A 22938-nucleotide genomic window follows, 5' to 3' on the forward strand; every position below is an offset into this window, starting at 1 on the left:
GATTAAAATCAGTTAAATCTGTCATTTCGTGTGGTCTCCGAAATTCTCCTATAGTCCTGACTTAACCATTTATTAATTTATGTCTACTAAGTAGTTGATCATAAATTGAATTAATCTCCTTAAGGAAATAATGAAACTGTAGAATGGTGGTTATGAGGGGCCCAGAAACTAATGTTTGCCCCAGGCCCCCTCATTGAGAGGTTCATCCGGCCCTGTCCTAACTCCAGTTCCCCCAGCATGATTGAGGAAACTTCTTTATCAACAGTAAAAATAAAAAGTAAAAGACTTGTGTCTGAGAGAGGCACCGACATGTTGTCAAATCCTCATCTGGTCACATGACCCGCGGATGAGCCAGATTAGTGTGTTCTCCGGGAGTCCGCTCGCAGAGACGTGGGGAACATACGCTGGACTTGGTCGCTCCTCCTCCTCTCCTCCTCCTCCTCCTCCTCCTCCTCCATCGCAAGGACGCAGACATTCTCGTCTCTCTCGTCGCAGGGGCTCGAATCCTCCGCAGCCTTCATGAAATAGCCTGAAAAGTCGTATAGCAGGAATAGAACAAAACAACCAACACAAAGCAGAGAAGATGATTTCTCCGTGGGACCGCTGGTACTCGACGAGCTGCTGCCTGTGCTGCCACGTCCGGACTGGCACCATCATCCTGGGGATATGGTACATGGTAAGTCACCATTTATCACCCACGGATCAGGCTCGTATATCTTCAGCTGTGACCGCAGAATGTGACAGGAGCTCCGGGATGCGATCGAACGAGCTGTCGTGGAGTTTGAAGCGAGGAGAATCTGAGTTGGCTGCTGCTGCTGTTTTTCTGTTTCTGTTCTCATTTGCCATTTTGAGCAATGTCCTCTGTTGTACGTCAAAACAACACGTTTGAGCTGCAGCCTCTGCTCATTGGTCTTTAACCTGAAGAATACACGGTTATTCAGGGTTATTCTCATGTATTTATTATTTGATATCATTTCTTATAATTCACAATTTGCTCCCATGCTGGTTTCTTTCCCTTTTGGCAGATTTTTGTTGTTGTTGTTATTGTTGTTGTGATGGAATGTAAAAACCTCAGCAGTGAATCCCTGTTGGATTCGTCCTACACGTGACCAGGTTAAATATAGAGTCACTTTTCTGTTGGGATCACCTGAAGTTTTAAACATAGGTTAGTAAGCCTGGTAAATCCCTGACCTTCAGTGAGCGTCACTCCACTGACTTTCTGACCCAATGTGAGCAGAGGTCTGATTTGAAAACACAAAGGGAGACCTCCACAGATACAATGTTGAGATATAACAAGGAGAAGACTCATGAGAACTTGTTTTTATTCTTTTCATAATTGTTTGGATAAATGCTGCAACACAACTGCATCTGAACATTACAGCTATGTCTCCTTCTATTAGGATTTTAAGTTAAATTAAATGTTTGGCATTTGATTCAACAAACCAGGTTAATTGAAGGTCAAGTTGAATTTTGTTCATAATATTTTTTCCCTATTTTCTAGAGTCTGATATTGATTTTTTTTTGGAGGGATTGTTTGTTGATACCGAAAACATTTCCGATACTAAACTGATATATCGGCTGATTTTAGAATAAAGGACAAGATGGGGATTATCCCTTGTATATGACAATGATTCATAATTGAGGTTAACTAACCTAAATGATAAAGTAATGTAACGAAGACTTGATATATTACAGTTTATTCATAAACTTTATCATAAGTATGAAATGAAATATAACCAATAATATTTGTTGTTACATGTAGCCACAATTGAACTGATACAATCTTTGTATCTCTGATTATGATTTACCATGAACTTTTACATTGTTTGAGATTTTTACTTTTATTTGATTTAACAAATGCCACATATACAAAAATAATTTCTGAAAGTACCATAAACTTAGTACCTGGAAATCAACACAAGATTCTAAAGATGGGAAACTATATTATAATGTTTATATTGATTTTTTCTCAATGTTTTCCCACAGCTCATCAATGCAGTGGTCCTACTCATCCTGTTGTCGGCTCTCAATGACCCAATTCAGTACCGCTACCACCTCACCAGCACTGAGCTGGGAACTGACATCGATGTCATGGACGATGCAAGTGAGTGCAGCTAATCCCCTCGTTGCTGCCTGTCCAGCTCGGTAGAAATTATCTCGTGGGATGACAGATTATGTTAAATGTCCTCAATGAAGCAGTTTGTTATCTTAAATGAATGAAACCATTTGTCAGACTCAGCACCAAATTAATCCGCATCCATTCTGATAATTGAGTGTTAAACATTTGCTCGTTCCAGCTTCTTCACTGTGAGGATCCGTCTGATGTTTATAACCGTTGATTATCTCTGGGTTTTAGACCAGTGAGACAAAAATCAAAGACAGTGTTTGGGAAACTGTGATGGGCAAGAAGTTACTGACTAAATAATTGTTAGTTGCAGACTTAAAGGAAGCATTTTCAGTTTTTATCCATTATTCAACCCATCCATTTAAGATGTATTCCTCCAGGTTTGCTATGTTCTTTAGTTTTAAATTTCACCCAGATGGCATGTTACTATTTTGTAGTTATTTTTAAACCCATATTGACTATTCCCAATAATCCACTTATGCAAACTCTTATTTTGCTTCTTCTCTTCGAGCTCTTGATGATACATTGTTTTAAAAAATTTCGATTAATTAAATAAAGTCGTTTATGATTACTCAAACATTCCAGTAGAGTTTATCATAACAAATATAGATTAAAAGACAAATTGATTCTGTTTGTTTGATACATAAATCCAGAGGTTAGTCTGTGTAAAATCCAATGTTAGTGTTGGCTGTGGTGTCTCCTTTTATTCCAGCACAGATTCATCTCACTTATTTAAGGGAAGCACCGTGCAACAGTGCAGAAGCATATACAACAATCATTTAATCTCAGTGTATCGTTCCTCATCATCTCATTGCATGGTTCCATAACAGTATGCTTTTGGTTGTATATATCCAGAGAGAGGTCATTCAAGCCAGCAGCGTGTCCCTGTAGCCCTGCGTGTTTCAGCGTCTTTAAAACCACCTCTCTTTTCTGCCCACCACGTCTTTTCCCAGAGTGCTGCTGTCAGCACAGACACAGCCGAGTAGGCTCAGCACCGTAAAGAACAAATCAGCCCTCATGTGTATTTTCAGTGCTTCCCCTCCGGCAGCTATCATCATCACAGTCGCCTCTGGAACGCCACAGACCCTGTCACTGGCTTCTCTGATTAAAACGACGGCTCTAATTCTCCATCGGATTAAAACGGCCATCTTGACTGGCTGGCCCTCGGACAACGCTGTCGCTTGTGCAGCGTCGGTCAGACATAGTGAGACATGGGGAGTGATGGAGATGAGCTGTCGTCAAAAATATCACTATTATTAAATGCACAGAGATCCTGAAATTAAAAGTAGAATTTGTGGATGATGTGTGTGGGGTGAAATGCATGGTGGTGCATTTATGTTTACACGTGTTGTTTATATAGATTATGTGTAAACATGTGTGGTTGTCTGAGGAAAGAGATTAAGATCGAAGGGAACCATCATTCCCTGGGTCTTAGCACAGTATCTGCTTTAATAATCACTGTAACAGAAAACCCCAAAGTCGTGATGAGATACCCAAGTTGTATTCACTCTTTTGTGTTTTGCAATATTCCTTTTTTTAAATGTTTTCCTGCTTAACGAAACCTAAAAGAGATACGACTGTTCCACAGCAAGCACTGACTTTGATGAGTAGTGATGTGGGATCATTTTCTCCAACCTGGACACGTATAAATATCTTGTCTCGCGTGCCACAGGGGGCCTCATCAGACCTATTGCAGCTGTAATGTGAATCTGAGAAGGGTGTTGCATTTTGGTCAGATTTAGCACCTTGCATAACAATTATCCACGTGTGTCGAACATGTTTTGTCCGAGTCATATTGGATGCTAAAAATAGAGAGGTTACCAGGGTGCTTTGTTTTGTATAAATCCTCACAGAGACTTTGTGATTACATCAGTGGATTCAAGGTTCCAGTGAAATGACGTGTTACTTTCCTGCTGTTTTTTTCTTTCTTTCACTGGTAAACCCGATGATCTGCTCTCACCTTGTTGTGTTTGTCTCTCTGCAGATATCTGCATCGCTACTGCAATATCCCTACTCATGATTCTTATATGTGGCATGGCAACGTACGGTGCTTACAAGGTAAATAAACAAGAGAACATTCAATTCCTGGTCTGACAAACGATCAATAACAGATTGATGCTGTTTGAGTTTCTCAATATTTGTCTTATTTATCTTTCCTTTTATAGCAACATGCTGCTTGGATCATTCCATTCTTCTGCTACCAACTCTTCGACTTTGCCCTTAACACACTGGTAGCCATCAGCGTGGTGGTTTATCCCAACACAGTGCAGGATTACCTCCAGCAGCTGGTGAGGAGAATTTACATGTTCACAAATAAAACACCTACACAAACAACTTTGTGCTCGTCCGTGCAAAACATTTGAGTTCAACAAAGAGTTTACTGCTTTTTAATTGAATGTTTAATAAATTCAGGATATTGTGCTGGTTCAGGGAAAGAAAGCCCCAGGCATTTACACAGGTCTTATTATTATTTAGATCTATGTAGACTCTTTAGTTGTTAAAGATTTAAAGGTTGTGTTTTGTCTGTCCGATTTAACAAAGGCCACATTGTTACTTCTTGTTTGTTTATTTTTTTTAATCTATCTTCCTCTCCTTCTCTCTATTGTTTCAGCCGGGGACATTCCCTTACAAAGAGGACATCATGTCCACCAACAACATGTGCCTAGTCTTTGCAGTCCTCGTCTTCATTGGCTGCATCCTCTCCTTCAAGGTAAGCATAGAGAATCCCTGTATCACTCCAGGTTCTCCCAGTCTTCCTAGTGTCTGCCTTTTTCATGCATCCGGGACGGTTACATTCTTGTGAGCATAATATCAAGAACACCTCTGGGGAATTTATTCAAATTTGGCAAAATGCTTACTCGGACTCAGAGATGACACAGAGATGAATTGATTTGATTTCAGAGGTCAAAGGCCAAGATCACTATGCCCTCAAATCCATCCTATTCTCTTGAACACGACATAACTGATGAATGATTCGTTTTTGGTTTTCAAATGTCATTGTGGCCTCGCGTTTGTCCCAATCTTGTCAGGGCACTTCATCGGGAAAACCTGGAGGCAATTTCATAACCTTTTATACAAACATCCACTTGGACTCAAGGATTAACTGATTAGAATTTGATACTCAAAGGACTACGCGACCTCACAATAAAGAATTTTACCAATACCCAAAAGATTGTGCTAATTATAATACACAAATTATAATAATGCATCAAATGCCTTTCATTAAAGTCCTTTCAACTATTCACTACATTATATAAGTCTGAACCGTCAGGAATATAAACTGCGACTTGACTGACGAGATACAACTGCAAGGCAATATTCTAAATGTCACGCAGCCACGTGACTGATGTCTAACAATGTAGAGATGCATAGAAAAATGTAAAGTTGTCAAGTATAATGATGTATGCATCACACCGTCACAGATTACACACTCACTCACTCTGTCCCCTCTAAAACTGCCTCTTTTAATAGATCTGCTCATCGTATTGCAATGTGATTAAAGCAATTAAGCTTCACACTGTGCACATCTCGTAGCAGTACGAGCCATATGGCGTGTATAATGACTGTGGCAGTGCGAACATTTCCATTATCAATGTTCTTCACGAGATTATCCCACAGCCAGAGAGCAGTGGGTCGGGGACAACAGGAAACCAAACTCCTGTCAAGCTAATTCCCCTTTAATGCATGAATGGTTCTCCCGGCGCATTTCCGCTCTGGGGCTCTGGGACGAGATGGGATATGAAGTTGCAGTCATCTGTACAATCAAATCAAGTTGTTTCTCCTCTGAGCTCAGATTGGAAATGTTCTCGGCAGACATCCAGAGCCAGGCTTTATGATGGGAAGCAGCCACTGGGAGACAAACTGCTGGACTCCCACAGAGAGAAGGGTTATAACTGCCCTGACTCAGACAGAGAGCTTTGTTGCACAGTGTGTGTGTGTGTGCTCATTGAACTGCACATTGCTCCGAAATTGGATATCACAGATCAAATGTAGACGTGTTCTTGCTCAGAGCGTAATCTTGACATTTGCCGAGGGAAATCAATAGAAGCCCATATCTATCGATGCGCTGCATGTACAATGTATCGGCTCCTGTCCTGTTCCTTTCCATGATGATAGTTGAGTCAGTCGCCTGGAAAAGTACCAGATCTGAAATCTGCTAAAGGACGCATTGAGCTCTCGGCACAGAGGCAGCACCTGCTGAAGTTCCTGCTGCAGCCAACATCCTCCATTCAACTGCATGTGACATGAATGACGGATGAAGACAGTCAGGAAGAAGGAGACCCGGAAAGAGAAGAGAGGGTAGAAACAGAGAGCAGATACAAAGATTTAGATGCAGTGGATGGAAGCTTGGATGAATAAAAAGATAAACTGTTTGACGTAAGCTGCTTTCAGACCTTTTCCTGAAGCTTTCTGGTGAGGCTGTGTGCAATAAGGCAAATGTGTAGTGAACACAAACACCAGATTTGCTCAGCAGGATTTATATGTCATGTCCTGCCTCCTGCATCCTCTATCCGAGCGCCACCCCTCGTCTGAATGTTATGTACAATATGCTGCTGTTGTAAACACGTTTGGACAATATCCTGCTGTGTTCTTCATATGTGAAAGACAAACAGTTTTCTGGACATTTTCTCATGTCTGAAAACAGCTCTGACAAAAAATACTACTGGACCTTGCAAACAGTCTTATTTCACTGAAAAAACACTCAAAAAATCCACTGTTATATGTTTTATCAACTTTACTAATGGTCTGCATCAAAGGTGCAATAGTGCGTATGCTACTGTCGTGGATACGTTAACCTCAGTTTACAGTTGGCGTCACAGTGGAGAGGTCGGCTCAGCAGATGGTAAAGTGATTCGTTAGCAGTCCACTGGGCTTCCTGGTCCGGCGGTTGCTCTTACGGTTGGCAGAGGTACCGACGCAGCAGGCTGCTCACACATATGCACAATGAACCTCCTGTTCCTCTGCCAAGTCAGACCAACCTAAACCTCAGTGCCGCCACAGCCTTAGTGAGGCAAGAAATGCCTGATAAGTAGGTTTTGGTGAAGCGTCGGATGGTTGGACCACTCGTTAAAATGCCCGTATACTATTACAAGTGAATTGAATTGCCATGAGTCCTCACCTGCCTGGGATGCAGCTGACATACCACAGGCTTTATGAAGTGTTGGTATGATGCATGTCTGCTGTCATCATGATTATCATCTTTGACCTTGATGAATGGATGAGATCATAATGAAAAGTGGAGGCCGTGTTTCTAAAGGTCGTTGTGTGTCCTCTCTGTTTTTTCAGGCCTACCTGATTGGCTGTGTGTGGAACTGCTACAGATACGTGAGCGGCCGGGGCACCACGGAGGTCCTGGTGTACGTCACCACCAACGACACCACGGTGAGTCCGCACTTCCACCCCCACCCCCCCCCCCGCTCCCTTACCTCAAGGACACACGGAAAATCCTCCCATCCTCGGTTTTTAATACAAGTGCATTTGCACGGCATTGATTTTTTTTTAATGGTTTTCACTTACAAGCTTTTGGTTCAGTAGAGGTGTTAGTGTAGCACGTTAACTTTAACATGGTGTAGCAAGTGCTAGGCCCTACGTAAAATACTAAAATGCTCAAATAATAAAAAATATAGACCATATTAACTTTTGTATGTTATTGCAGTTCAATGAGTTGATACCTCTAAATGTACAAGGTATGTATAACATTTTATTTAGCTGTAATTGTGCTTAGAGCAGCAATTTAGATTTGAAAAATAGACAGAATTTTAAGTTTAAAGGTTCAGTGTGTAGAATTTAGTGATATCTAGTGGTGAAGTTGCATGTTGCAGCTGTCGTAAAAACTCTTTGTTTGGTTTGTCCAGTTTGGACGACTGTAAAAAACATGGCCGCCTCCGTAGAGAGGACCCGCTCTCGATGTAAATCTAAAGTATTTAAATATAAAAGGACGTTTTAGGGTAAAGAAAATAACAAGTCGTACAATTTAGATGATTATAGACTAGCGAAAAAACACCTTTAGGATTAATTTATATTCAATTTCTGCAGATATATCCCTTTCACCTAAATCTTACACACTGAACATTTAATCCTAATGTGGTTAACAGCATCGGCCCCCAAAAATCCAATCTGGCCAGGATCTACTGTTTTATCCCATGTCTCAGTATTTCGTAGACATCAAGTCATTTCACATATAATTTTTTCCATGAGGTTCTGGTTAGTGGGTCCTGCTGTTTAACCCCTAGAATAGATATAATACCACAGTCCCTAAATGCATGTACAAGTGAAGATAGCATAGGGAGTCATTTAAAAAGAATTCATTCTTGCCACAGTAGAATTTAATTTAGAGTGAGAACCTAAATGTTTTTACATGATTCACTCAATAGTAATGCAAGCAACAAATAAGGATTTATTAAAAGTGATAAATGTATAAAATCCATCTTTATTGTGTGTCAGTGGTAGAGCAGCATCGACTCTGCAGTGTCTGCAGTCTAGTCCAGGCTCTGGATTCTGTTGTCGAGCAGTTTGCGTCAGTCCGTGACGTTGGTGTTGTTAGTACAGTACAGTGCTGTAGGTCATCCTGAGGTGTGATTGGCCGGCTGCTGAGACCCCGGGTGTCCGTCCCTCAGCTTTAACTCTGGCATTCTGAGAGGCTTTAGCACGGTCACGGTTTCCATTTGTCTGTCCGTCTGTAATCCTCAACACAGATACATAAGACATTAATCTGCCTCACACCCTCTGTCGTCGCAGCACTTCATCGCTCTGTCACTTCGTCCTTGTGCTGCAGCGGCCCAGCTTCACTGATGACGTATCTTTCGCCTTACGAAACAGACTCAGCGGGCAGGAGCTAATCCAGCAGGGTCTGATATCACGTTGTGTATCGTATGGCCTTTGAGCAAATACTGGGTGTGTGCCAGTGGATTTTGTCCACGGCAAGAAAGAAGTTGTGTTTTCCTCAACCGGAATTTATAATGAAAACAATCTAACCCTGATATTATTTTTTATATCCAGGATTTTCTCCACGATTTGATGTGGATGAGCAGTTGAGTACAAAAAATACAACTCAAATTTTTCTATTTTGAAATCCACCAATAAACAGCGCAAGCTACATGGATTTTAATGAGAGAAACAAACAGCATCCAACAGTTTAAACATCATCATTGCGTTCCCGTCCTCTACACACACACACACACACACACACACACACACACACACACACACACACACACACACACACACACACACACACACACACACACACACACACACACAGTGGTGAATGAATAGAACGCTCCATCTATTTTTACTATTAGAAATCCGTCAGTGTGTCTAAATGGCTTCTTACAGCATCACACATCAAGTACCCAGCTGCTTATCTGTCCCGCTTTTATATAAATGCCATTAAAATGCACAAGGGTCGTCTCTCTCTCTTTCTCTCTTTCTCTCTTTCTCTCTTTCTCTCTTTCTCTCTTTCTCTCTTACTCCCTCTCTTTCACTTTCCCCCCTGAATGTATCGGGTCCGTTGCCTCTCTCTCTCTCTCTCTCTCTCTCTCTCTCTCTCTCTCTCTCTCTCTCTCTCTCTCTCTCTCTCTCTCTCTCTCTCTCTCTGTCTCTCTCTCTCTCTCTTCTGGACATGTTACATAATAGTCTGCTTGTCCACTTCATTTCAAATCCAGCGTGTGATGTGTTCGCCGGGCCTCTCTGGCTGTTTCACAACTCCATCCCCTCCGAGAATATTCTCTCTCTCACTTTTTTTCTCTCCCTCCCTAATTTATTCTATACGGATGCAGTATAAAGACCTTGAATGAATCAGGGGAAACATGCAGCAGTGGCTAGAGGCTCATTATGCTTCCTTTACGTTTGAACAGAGACACGTCACAGCCCACATACTTCCATGTGTCCTTTAAGTTGGTGTGGTTGCTAAGCAATACATCCAGCGCGGAGTCGACAACAACCAACATGTCGACATTGGACGAGGTTGTGATGTTTCTAACAATCTCATTTTAAAGTCTCTCCTCAAAAAGTTCCACAATTGTCTACATTTCTTCCTCGTGACCTATGATTGTCTCGGTTGAAATACTAGCTACACTGCTTCCCCACGATTTCTGGTGGTACTGCACCATTTGTCTGTCCTTCCTGCCTGTAAGCCAATTAGGAGACATGAAATACAGACACAATGAATGCAGAATACGTATAGAAGGCTCTGTCCGTTTCCGTATCTACATATCTACTGTTGTCTGAAATCACTTCCTGTTACTGTTTCGTAAATTGTATTTACTTCCCAAAATATTTGCACAGCATCCCTGATAAATTCCACCAATAGGAAACAATTAGTTAAATGTTTTCAACTATTCACTGGTTTGGACTGAGCCTCCTTTTTGTTCTGTTAACTTTCAGGTTCTGCTGCCACCGTACGAGGAGGCCATCGCCCTCCCGCCCAAGGAGCCTCCTCCCCAGTAAATGGAGGCGTGAGTGAAGTCCTCGCCACCGGACCCCTCACCCCCACAGCCCCCCCGTACCCCCATCACACCTCTCTCCGACAGTAGGACCCTGGAACATGTTGGAAAAACCAAGGAGAAACAATGTCTTAGATGCTGGTTTCAGCTTGGATTCCTGCCAATTGTAGATTAGTGACACTGAGCCAGTATCGCCATCGACTCTGCCCCGCCCTCCTCCCCCCATCCTCCACCCTGCTTGTTGTGACGTTTTGTCCTCACCCTCTTTTCTCCTCTGTCCTCTCCAGAGGACATCGACTTCAAGACCAACAGCTTCCCCTGACCATCACCAACCCTCCCTCCCTCCACTCCCTCCCTTCCCTCCCTCCCCCTTGGCAGCTGCCGACTCCTGGCAGCATCGGAACTCTTGCACGCCCCTGAACACTCTGTCCCAACCTAATTTGCACTTTTCTTTGAGTGAAACGTGCACCCACCGGTCTTGGCCACCAACTGTTAACCCCCGATACTGTGAATCTCCCTTGTGGTCTTTGTATAGAAACAAACTACCTGAAGAGAGATGGTGCAGAGAGAGAAAGAGAGAGAGAGAGAGAGAAAGAGAGAGAGAGAGAGAGAGAGAGATAGAGAGAAGGAAGGCGACATACATGATCAGTTATGCAAGAGCACTTTTTTCAGAAATTGACAAATTTCCTTCATTGAATGTAATGTTGGGGTATTTTTGTATGACTTTTTTTGTATAACAGTGAAAACGGAGAGAAAAAAAAGCGAGTAGTGAAAGGCTGTCTGTCCTGGTGTGGTAAAAATATCATCCGTGTGCTGATGTAGCTTGTCCTGTGGGACTTCGTATCGGAAAAGGTTCCTCGACCAATAACGACGTCTTCCTCTCGTACCCATGTAACACGCTTCTCTGTAAAAACCTGTCGCCCATCGACTGCCAGTAAAAACCTCGTTCACCTGAATCCAGTCACGATGTATTCCAGTTTGCCTTCCTGCCCGTTTTCGTGTATTCTCCGAGATCTCAAGAGACTTAATGTAAACACTCACACAGACATAAACACACAACAGATTCACATCCAAAAAGAGGCAACACACATGAAACAGAAGTGTGTGTGAACATTAATGTGTGAACATGTGTCCTTGTTGAGTTGCAGCTGCAGAAGCATTGACTATGTCTTTATCGGTTTGAGTATTGATTTAATTGTGGTCCGTAATGGGATCGTATGAGTAAACTTAGCTGGACTGAGGGCATTTTCCTATAAAGACGGCATGACGTGCTGTACATGCACAGACCGTATGCGTGTGTATGTTAAAATGTGTGTGTGTGCGCTTGCCTGCGAGCTGTATGATGTAACTTCCTTTATATGTAGTGACATGTTTGTTTTTTTGCACATGCAGTGATATCATGTTGAGTTATTTCCTGTGCTGGTGACGATGGATGGGGATCTAAAGCATTGATTTAGCATTGCATAGTAGCACAAAATCTATACACACTATATGGAGCTAGTCAACAGTGCAAAATGCTTGGAACAATTTAGGCAATCAGTCGAGTATTATTAGAAATAGTAATGGAACCAATAATAACCATGTTCTTTCCAATAATTCCCAAGTAGTTTGTTACAGAAGAAAACAAGTTACTATGCAATAGTGCATTCAATAACGTGTTAGAGCTGGAAATACATGTACCATGAAGTAGTTTTTCCATTTGATACTAATACGGTTGGTGGTGCTGTAGCCCCCTGTTGGCCCCTTCATGATTGTCCCTGTGTGAATTATGACTTCTGCAAATCCAACAAAGCTGTAAAATAAAATTGCACTTTAAAGTCAGCGCCACTGCAAAACCCACATGTTTGTGTTTACCCAGCTAAGTGGTTCTAATACGAAATCAGCCGCCCCCGCGTCTGGAGGATACAAGCTTCCAAAACTTTTATTTACACTGTCTGATGCGGCTGAGAAGCTGCAGAGCGTTGACAGATTTGATTGGAGTTGTGTCAAGTTTGGAGGAAAAAAGGAAAAAAGCTTGTATGTGGACGAGTGGAAGGTTGATGCCTCATTTTTTATTAGAATCGCTCAAACACTGTTGTCCGTCTGTTTTCCACTCACACACTTGTCCTCTTGTTGGATCTGGATGAGCTCATGTCTTCAACTCTGAATAATAAAAATCTGAATCAACATGTTTCTGCTGCTGGATTTATTTATTGAGTTATTTAAGTTTGAAAAAAACAAATTAAATTAAAACGTTTAAATTATTTAGATTCTCAGGGTCTTTTTAGTGCACAATGTTTTATTATATTGTTGATAAATGTTTTTTAATGCCCTTTTTATGAGTAGCATTTTGACTGAATCAATGTACTGAATATTAAACAAAGAGATTTTTCAGAGTAAAGTCCAACATTTTCACTGTGGAATAGATCATGTCAGGATATTTCAAAGTACTGCAAAAACACTTAGCTCAATAAGTTCAGACATAGACTGATATGCCTGTGTTCAGGACCTCTCTGACTACCTACATACTGACTATCAAACGAAATAGGCTAGATATGACCAAAACAAGTGGGTCATATCTGCCCTATTTTTTTCTTGCAGGATTTAATGATGCAGGCAGAGACAGGGTTTGACCATGAGATCAGATTTTCAAAAAGAGGGGGATGATTGTGAAAGAGGAGTTGGAGGCAAAATCCGTCATTAGAATATTGAGATTCTGCGCTGATTTACCAAACAAACATTTTAACTTGACAAAAGCAACTACTTTCAATAACTATCAGTCAATCAAGTCTTCAAACTTTTAAAATGTAATTTAAAACAGTTCTTATTTTGAAACTGATGCACAAGAACAATAAAAGAAAGTTACAATAATAAAGCATATAGAATCAACACTCAACTTGCCTTGTTATGAGTTTATGATCAATCATTTTGTGTGAGAACATTAAGTAGTCTTATGTCCACTAAGACATCATTATATTTAGTTTGTTGTGCGAAATGTTGAAAACTAATTTGACTGAAGTGACGCTTATGGCTTCGTGTTTGGGATTTTCTGCTTTGATTTACACAGATCAAACAAATGAGTCCAGGACAACCTATTTCAATTGAACTTAAATGAACTACACTCATAAAATAAGTCCAAACCAAATTGCCTGGCCCTGAGCGTCTGTGGAGATTGTTCATATTTGCAGATTCATATTTATTTTTTTCTGCCACATACTTCAGATAATGTCCTGTATTTGGAGCGGGGGAATCTGCAGCATGTGATCCAGATGACCTGGGACAAATTAATTTGATTTAATTGGGAATCAAAAAAAAGGCTCTGGGGAAACAGTGAGTGGAAAAACTGGGCCAAACCACTCGATGGATGAGCAGCTAATACAGTCGTGGGTTGATGCACCTGCCTCTGTCGGACATGTGTTATACTTTGAACACTAGTGGTATATGAGTAGGCAGGAGCATCGGCATGTCTATTGGTCCTCAGCCAACAAGGGTCCCACACACACTGATGTGGGTTGTTGCTGTGATTATGACAATGAAATCAACATTCAAGGATTTAAAAGGCACTTTTACAAAACTTCTACACTAGGTGAAGATATTTTGCTTGTCATGGATTAACAGAAATGCTTAAGCTTCAAATATCTAAAACAAACCTTGTTTATATAGGTCAATGGGATTTTAAAGAGTATGAGACTAAAAACTAAATATTTTTTTGATTTACATTTACAAAAAATAATTTTCTCCTAGGTTTCTCACAAAAATCTATCTCCACACGTCGGAGGACATCAGAGGCGGCTGTCGTCCTTCAAAGCCTTTAATACCTCTGAAAGGAGAAGTGTCCTTACTCGATTACAGTCAACAGGCTGCTGACGATATAGTTGAGGGTCATCCCCGCGGTTTATGCAAGTGAGAAAGAACATATCAGTGTTGTGTGACTGTAACAACATGATGAGCAGCGAGTGGACGACACATGAACCTATAATCCCGTCATCCCGCTCTGTCAGAAGTCTTTGAAAAAGGCTCTGCGGTTTAAAATTCAGTTCCCATCACTGCCTGTGTTTTCTGTCAACAGGCTCACAATGTAAACAACTGCAGGAGAAGAAATCCCTCACACAGGCCTCTAATGCTCAGTAGGCGAGTGAGAGAACACTGCCGCTCTCTGGCGGACAACGGCAGGACAGACATGGAACTCATGCATTGATCAGAAATAACGCGACACCAGTGCGATCTGTTTAACTCCGACTTTATTTATGACAACGGGGCTGGGGAACGTTTCTACTGAGGTGGCTGCTGCTGATCTGGCATGCTCCTGATGATGTCAGAATCGCCTGCAAAAGAAAAGATGAACAAAGAGTCAGTGGGTGGAAATAGAGCATCATGTACACAGAAAAACCTTAACTCATTTACACACTGAGTGTTATAGCTACTATTGACATTATTAGATGTGACCAAGCAATCCTGACTTTGTGAGACAGGCCAAAAGGAGAAAAAATTTGCAGAGGAAACCAAGTGACAGGAACTTTAAACCAGGTTTAATATAATGATATTAATATTAAAGTCTCATTTGCTTGTGTGAAAACAGGTGTTATAAGTTTAGTTGATCTCCAGTGGTAATGATGAACCGATATCATCTATTATGGTTCATATATCTGCTTTCAATGCCAGCAGATAATCCACCAAACAGAAGTAAACAATTCAGCACAATATTACAGACTATGTGCACTAGTATATAGTGAACTTAAAGATGATTAGGCTTATTTAATAGACATGCAGACTCAAGCATGAGTCATTGAAACACTGGTGTGATTGAAAACAGGTTGATCAGTGATTGCTGTTCAGTTGTGTCAATAAGTCTGACCGGGACCCGTAGCATTAAGCTAACATTCTTGCACACGCTTGATAAGAAACAACTAATTAGTCCCTTTAAATATTCTAGTACGGACGCGCTGCATTGGGAAATCAGCAGGAGGAGGCGCTCAAATATTATGGTGTTGAACAGCAGGTACTCACCAGGATCAATGATGGCCAGTGTGCACACCCTGAAGTATTTACCACAGGCTGTACCAAGCTCAATGTTGTTTCCACTGTAGTGGTGGACACCGGTCTTGGCCAACATGGCGTAGTACTCAACCTCAGATTTCCTGAACGCAGCAGAGACAAAGGGAATGTGAGTCACAGCAGCAAATACACATCAGAAAAAATGCTTTATTATTACAGACATGAAATGCATCAAATGTGCAGAAACGTTATTCTATCCATTGATAATCTTAGAACCTCTGATGACAGAAAACAGAAACATCTTCGTTACTAACTTGTGTTGATATAAAAATGACAATTAGGTAAGATTTCACAGCATTGTAAGCAATAACAATCAGGTCACAATGTATAATTTCATACCCTGGTCGTTGTAAGATATGTCAATAAAACATTGACCAAATTCCAGGCAACAAACAATATTTGACTCTTCCATTGGTTTTACTTTTGAAAACTGAGGAAACGGGTTCATAAGGAAGACCCTTCTTTAAATGATGCATATTTTGAGTTACAAAAAAAGGCAACTCGGGACAAACATGTTTCTAATGGGGGCTTGTGACCTCCTGCTCTGGAAAACTGCAAATGTAAAACCAGTACTATGTCCTTATAGACAGTTTTAATTTGAGAACTAACATGTGATTAAAAGCCCAAATTCTGCCATTAACAGCCAGATGTCGATAATAAGTACAAACATGATGAGCTGTTAATAATGGCTGTAGGGTTGGACCACAGCTCATTGACATCTTCTTCCCTTCTTTTAACGAATCTGAGATTTGACACAGTTCCTGCTTACGACACTTTTGTTTCTAATTTAACAAACGTATACAACATTTCCTAAACTAAGTGGCTTTCCATGCATCAGATGCAAACTGCGGTGAGCCTCTCCACTGACCTGAGGGCCGGGCAGTTGTTGGCCAGGATGACCAGCTTGGCTTTGCCCTGTCGGATCATCTTCTGGGACTGCTTGTAGCCCAGCACGTACTTGCCACTCTTCATCACCAGCTGGAGACGAGAGTTGATGGACTCCATGGACTTTTTCTGCACAAAATGGGGAGGGAGTAGTCGGGTCAACACCTGAGCTACACGGCTAACATTAGCCTCGTCGACATCGGTGAACTCACAAGGGACAAACAAGGGATATGTTGACGTTATATACACATTTAATCGAGTGGACACTGTTGGAATTTCCAACTTTTTAACTATAGGTTGTGTCTGATTGAACTCCAACCAAATAGTGATAGAAGCATTTCAAATTATATATGTACTCTTAACAATAAAGATAGGAACAGTTTTAGCTAGTTGGGCGAACCGAATTTGGCTCATCTTCTGTTAAAGAATAAAAGATCACGTTTTAACAACACAGCGAGAGTGGTGTGTCAAGTTAGTTTTTTAAGGAGCATCTGTAGGACTCGTTGCTACTTTGCTAGCATTTTACTAACGTCTGGATTAAGCTAGTTAGCATCGACCAGGGGGAACCTGTGGATAAACAATACAAGGAGAGAAATAACAGCGACGTGCTCCTTTGAATCTTTACAGACAAAATAATGTAATGTAAATAAGCATCTGTAGGAGTCGTTGCTACTTTGCTAGCATTTTGCTAACGTGTGGATTTAGCTAGTTAGCATCGATCAGGAAGAACATGCGGATAAACAATACAAGGAGAGAAATAACAGCGACGTTTTCCTGCCAAGATAATGTAACTTTAACCATAGGCGGTTTAGAGTAGTTTAATAGGAGTGTCGCGCTGCTAACATGCTAACATGCTAACAGGCCCCTGACAGACGACTCTCGTCCACGTGAAGCAGCAGCAGCAGCGTGCGGCCCCGGCCCGGACTCCCCCGACACTCACCGTCTTCTTTGCGGCCACCATGTTTGCGGTTTAGTCCGGACAGGCCAACCTGCGGGCGACAGGGGGGGAGGAGGAGACTTTGGTTAACGTGTGGGTGAAAACACAGAGTGAGAAGAAGCAGGGAAATCGGTGTTTTATTGAGAAAACGCAGAGCTCGGCTTACGGTGAGAAGTCGACAATATGGCCACGGAGAGAAAGGAAGGACCGGGATGCATTGCGGCGCTATCTGGTCGGGAGGAGCTGCGCAGAGGTTTACTGCGCAGGACGCTAACTGCACATGTGTGTGAATGTTCAGGCGATCAAACCGGTTTATGTCACAAAACTACACAAACACTGTAATGTGAGGAAATAAACACCATTGTGGATAAATAACAAATACAGCTATAAAAAAATAGGGTGGTTATAAAATAATTTACTTCTAAATTATGTTTTATCTCAATTCGCCTGCATTCAAAACTTTATACAAATGAAAGAGCAGATAAGGCTGCAGTCAGATGAGTTATTTCACTGTATGTACTGTTAAGGAATTCAAGTGTGATGGCGTGCTTGGATGTACAATATGAATCTAGATCTTAAAGGTAAGAACAGTTCTAAGGGTGTTGTTCTTTACTTGAGTTTTTCCATTCAATACAAGTTCGTGACTCCACTCAACAACACATGAATAATGTTTTTATTATTGTGTATTTTAGTATTGACCATTATTTATGTTCTCTTTATTCCACAACAAAACTTGACAGATCTTTTTCATTGTGATTTGAAATCAATCTAACTCTTTAGAGGTCTTGAGCTTCTGCAAGTCAAGTGTTTGTTTTTCCTGCAAAATCCTTTGTATTCCAGTGAAATTATGAATGCAGGGATTTACCTTATGAGTTAAAATTGCTGTTTTGATTGTGAGGTAGTTCCCTCCCCAATTAACTCTGGATTCAGCTGTTTAATCAAGGGAACAATTGGCCATGTTTTGGGACCTGCTGCTTTGGTTAGGTGAGGAAAATACCAGCTTCACTTTCTCCGCCCCAAGAGGTGGCCGCTGCACACACTAACTGAATAATGTATTTTTCTCCCTGCGCCAGCCTCTTGGAAACAGCCTCAGTTACAGAACACAACAGAAAAGCTCTGTTTAGAAACGTGTGTCCGCGAAACGAGGACGACCCACGGTGCGCAATTACGCGCTGGAGGATAGAGGAATCTGACGGCACGACCAGCCAAGTCTTTCAGGTTTCTCCTCCAGGGGATTCACCGGCCACAGTTTGGGACTCCTCTCAATTTCCAGGGAGAGAGAGAGAGATCTAATGCACCACGTCATCAGCGCAGCTCCAGCCTCACCCTCTCTCTCCGAACGTCTCCATCCAGTCCTCTGTGCGCACAGGACAGGATGGGATGCTCCACCAGCTCCCAAACTTCAGCTGTGGACACGACTCGACCCAGTGTGAAGCCCGAGGAGAGCAACGGAACCAGCACCACAGGTGACGTAAGATTTTAACATACAAAAAAAATCATATAATTGTTATGGGATATTTGGATAATTGCATCTATGCACACCGGTACCATTCATTGCAAATATGATTTAAGTGGCCAAACAAGCATTTTAGGGATTATTAGCTGAATATAATGGTGTCAAGTATATATAATATATATAAATATACGTGGAAGCAACAATTGCCTGTATCCAAAACTTTATTATGGACTTTCTGTAGTGTCACAAATAGTATGTAAAATAATGTATTTCTTGTATAGTGTTTATATGTTAATGTTTATCAATGTTTGATGGAACTCATTATGATTATGTTATATTATATTAATATATTGATGATTATTAGTATTTGTATCAATACATTTTTTTGATAAAAGCAGTAGATGCCATGAAGACAGTGGAAGTTCTCTGCTGCCTCTACATAGACTTACAACATCCATTCTGTTACACTGAAGTGAACACTGCTCTGGCACAGCCTGCATGCAAATGAACATCAGTGTAATCCTCTGGGTACAGTGTCTGATGTCTTTATTTCTACTGAGTCACGGCTCCACAGGGACAGGATGGGAAAGTCTATTGCCATTGTTTAACACTGGTCTCTGGCTCAGTCCTCCACTGAGAGAGACAGTGGCATGGAGGCAGATTTGATGACAGTCTTCAGTTTCAACAGGAAATGGAGAAGCCACATTGGGCACCCCTTTGTTGTCATAGCTCAGAGACGGACCCCTCTGTGGTGATGAGGAGGGACTGATAAATACAGTGTGGGAAAATGGCATCCATAGTTTGAATCAGAGATAAATGTCACTTCAAGTTCTTTAATAATAAGCGGAATAAGTGTCTGACGTCCAGAAAGGTGAAACACTAAAGGAGAGTTTCAGTTATGATAAAGTATCATGTTGTTGTTGTTGTTGTTGTTGGCTGAGGATGTCAGGGCTTCAGATTTCACTTGTAAGTGGCTATATTTGGGTTTATTGACCAAATACATACTCATTTTTATTGTCCCCTTTCGGCAATTTGAAGTAAAAACAGCAGTATCCACACAAATGTGGAGAGATGGACATAATATACAATATGAAACACATAGAAATAACATAAAAACAAAAACTGCTGACTCAATGAATTTGAATCACAATAAATTGGCCAATGGCAACAGGGACAAATAATTGTTCTATCTAACTGAGCTTCATGTTGGCAACTGTATCTGAGGTCAGATCGAAACAGCTTAAACCTAGTGACACTGTTGCTATTGTCTCAGAGGTCAAATGGAAATTTATCAGGATGTTTCCTTCTATTTGCATGAGGCTGATTTCCTTGTCTTGATGCTGCTTGGCACTTCCAAGAATGCAAACAGGAGGACATTTATTAACCAAAGGTTTATTCATTTTGAGGAACTAGATAGTTTAACACTTGAAGAGGGGAGGCCTTCAGTCAACTGCACCCCCAACGGACACACTTATTCTCAGTCATTACTGACAAAGTTTTAATCGTAGTACTGTTAAATTACTGACAGTGTTTATTGAGACACATTTGCTGCAGAAATTGGTGACAAATTTGCAGGAATCATCTGCAGATCTTTCTTGACATAATTTCTATTTAAAGGAACTCTCTGTGCCTAAGGCAACTTTAAAGATGTCAATGGTCAAGACTTTAGAGATCAGTTCAAATATTTGCAATGCAAATCCTTACGAAAAAAGGAAGCGATAAATAATATATATAACCCACAGCAACGTGTTCACAGAGCCAGTGTTTAGAGAATGGAGTACAGCTACCGGAGGCTGATAGTAATCATTTTTTAGGCACCAGATAAGGTTATTTTCAACTTTAAAAACTGATATTCATCCATCAGACCTCATTGTGTTAAACAATTATTCTGAAGATTTCACTGCAGATCTAGCTTGAATCTGTTTGAGTTTCAAAGTCTCTTGTTTGGCTCATGTGCTGTGTTCACACTGTGTTCAATCTGACAGGGGCGGCCAACAAGAATGGAAATGTAGCCGAGGACTGTGAAACTCTCCCGGACCAAACGCCTGCTGCTGGTGGCGACGTCACACCGGCAGATGAACCTGCTGCCGCTGCCGCATCTGCAGAGAACACCAATGCAGCTCCACCAGCAGAAGAGGACGCTCAGCCTGCAGCTGCCAGTCCGCCTGCAGAGGCACCAGCAGAACCAGCAGCACCAGTAGAACCAGCAGCACTAGTAGAACCTGTACCAGCAGCACCAGAAGAACCAGCAGCACTAGTAGAACCAATACCAGCAGCACCAGCAGAAGCAGCAGCAGGCAGCACCATTGTGACCCCAGTGAGCTCCTCAGAACCTCCAGCTTCAGCTCCAGAGCAAGGTGGGTTGGAGTGAACTGAACAGCCTTGTTAAAGGTCAGTGACATTCGTCTAAACCACCTGAGATTGGGCTATTTTTTCTCTTGAGATCATGATCTGCATCTGCAACTACAGATTTAAAACAATAACGTGTCCCACTGAGGGAAGAGGAAGTTATTAGGGAGCAAATGTCTCCATTGACCAGCAGTAACCTGAGCATCGCACAGGAAACTTCCTGCACAGTGACCCAGTGAACACAGGCTGCTGTGGCATCCAGGTACAGATCGTCCCCTCGTCCCGCCCCGGTATCACCGCGATGCCGGTAACCAGGCGGTATCCAACAACACACACACACACACGACTTTGTCCTTTAATGAACACACCAGTGGCCTAAGGAATGTGTTTATAAGTTACACATGCAATGATTTGTTTAGTCTTAAAGGAGCGGCCTCAACACATCGCACTTGTAATCAGATCACAGTGAATTAATGAAACGTTTTTCTTTACTTTATGAATCGTGTTATTTTATTTTTTTGTTGTCAGTGGTGTTTGATTGAGTGAGGATTGTTTGAAAACCTTTTTTTTTTTTTTTATTTATTTAAGGCCGTGTTGTAATGTCAAACATATCAAGTGTCACTTTCATTAAGGGCGGCAGAGAAAAATGCATTATAACTGACGAAGATGTTTCTGGTATCCAGAGATTTCTTTAATTTAATTTGCATGATCGTTCCTGGTTTGTGTGCGACACCAGGAGAGATCAGTTGCTAAGGGACCGACTCTTGTTGAGGTTGAAACTTGGACTCACCTTGACCTTTGTCTTCACTTGCTCTCAACCCCCCACGGCGTCCAACCTGACTCACCCTTGACCACAGCCGTGTTTGTGTGACCACTGCCGAGAGTGCAAGTTTGTGTGTGTTGCGAAGACTTTGTTGTCACCGGTGTGTGTCAATAAGTTGCAATTGGAGTCCACAGAGAAACTGGAGCGTGCCAACACACACAGGGCCGCCGCCGGCGACGAGCGATGCCAGGTCCCGCTGAGCCTCCATTTCACAGCCAATGGAGAGGGAGGATCAGGTGTCACATTAACAGACCCGGACATGGCACTGCATCCACCTCTGGATGTGTCAGCAGTCAGGAATGGGATTTGTTTATTTTTCATATATTTTTTTGAAGATAATCTGTAATCACAAATCTGAGAATAAAGCATGTGATTGTATGAGAGATTGTGGGATTTCACATCTTTGGATTTAAATGTTTCGGCTTAAGGAGACGTTCAGCTCTGTGGATTTTCAGGCCAGGCTCCAAATCTGTTGTTATTTGGGAGTCGAGTTTTTTTTGGGGGGAGTTTTCAGCCTGTATTGATAGTGGACAGTAGAGAGATGACCTCCACACGTATAAATGTGACCACGTTTGTTGTTGTTGTTTCTTCCTTAACAGAAAAAGCAGCAGAGGCCACGGCGACTGATTCAGAACCGAAACCTGAGGAGGCACCAGGTGAGTACATGTGCAGTTTACACACACACACACACACGGTTTGTACAGTCTGACAGTGTTTCCCTCTCTCTTGTTTCCAGCTCCCAGTGAGTGAAGTACAATGTGGATGCCAGCACAGATTAATCACCCCAAGGGCTCTTCACCTGTGCGTATGTGTGAGTGAAAGTTTGAGTAAATGTGTGTGTGTGAAACAGACATCGCCTTGTTGCCAAGATGCAGACCCTGTGGT

The 22938-nt window shown here is 41.8% G+C and overlaps 2 protein-coding genes across 2 annotated transcripts; one reads left to right on the forward strand and one right to left on the reverse strand.

The window, feature by feature from the left end:
- Positions 1–551: 551 nt before the first annotated feature.
- laptm4b (lysosomal protein transmembrane 4 beta) lies at positions 552–10573 on the forward strand. The gene is made up of 7 exons (XM_061093290.1): positions 552–676; positions 1987–2104; positions 4110–4183; positions 4291–4413; positions 4737–4835; positions 7412–7507; positions 10511–10573. The coding sequence occupies exons 1-7, from the start codon at positions 584–586 to the stop codon at positions 10571–10573; spliced, it is 666 nt and encodes a 221-aa protein (XP_060949273.1). The 5' UTR covers positions 552–583.
- A 4199-nt stretch (positions 10574–14772) lies between these two features.
- Positions 14773–17659, reverse strand: rpl30 (ribosomal protein L30). Its single transcript, XM_061092647.1, has 5 exons — positions 17592–17659; positions 17429–17477; positions 16472–16617; positions 15556–15686; positions 14773–14873 (listed from the first exon to the last, which is right to left on the reverse strand). Exons 2-5 carry the CDS (start codon positions 17447–17449, stop codon positions 14821–14823), a joined length of 351 nt encoding a protein of 116 aa, XP_060948630.1. The 5' UTR covers positions 17450–17477; positions 17592–17659; the 3' UTR covers positions 14773–14820.
- Positions 17660–22938: the final 5279 nt, after the last annotated feature.

The sequence above is a fragment of the Limanda limanda genome, chromosome 19 (assembly GCF_963576545.1).
Source record: "Limanda limanda chromosome 19, fLimLim1.1, whole genome shotgun sequence".
Taxonomy (NCBI): domain Eukaryota; kingdom Metazoa; phylum Chordata; class Actinopteri; order Pleuronectiformes; family Pleuronectidae; genus Limanda; species Limanda limanda.

Bases quoted from the DNA above. Each gene is read 5' to 3' on its own strand.
- laptm4b (XM_061093290.1), top strand. From the start codon at position 584: ATGATTTCTCCGTGGGACCGCTGGTACTCGACGAGCTGCTGCCTGTGC. The intron at 4,414-4,736 runs GTGAGGAGAATT...CTATTGTTTCAG, and splicing joins AGGATTACCTCCAGCAGCTG to CCGGGGACATTCCCTTACAA. The intron at 7,508-10,510 runs GTGAGTCCGCAC...GTTAACTTTCAG, and splicing joins TCACCACCAACGACACCACG to GTTCTGCTGCCACCGTACGA.
- rpl30 (XM_061092647.1), bottom strand. From the start codon at position 17,449: ATGGTGGCCGCAAAGAAGACG. The intron at 15,687-16,471 runs GTCAGTGGAGAG...TGCTGCGTTCAG, and splicing joins AACAACTGCCCGGCCCTCAG to GAAATCTGAGGTTGAGTACT. The intron at 14,874-15,555 runs GTGAGTACCTGC...TTTCTTTTGCAG, and splicing joins ACTGGCCATCATTGATCCTG to GCGATTCTGACATCATCAGG.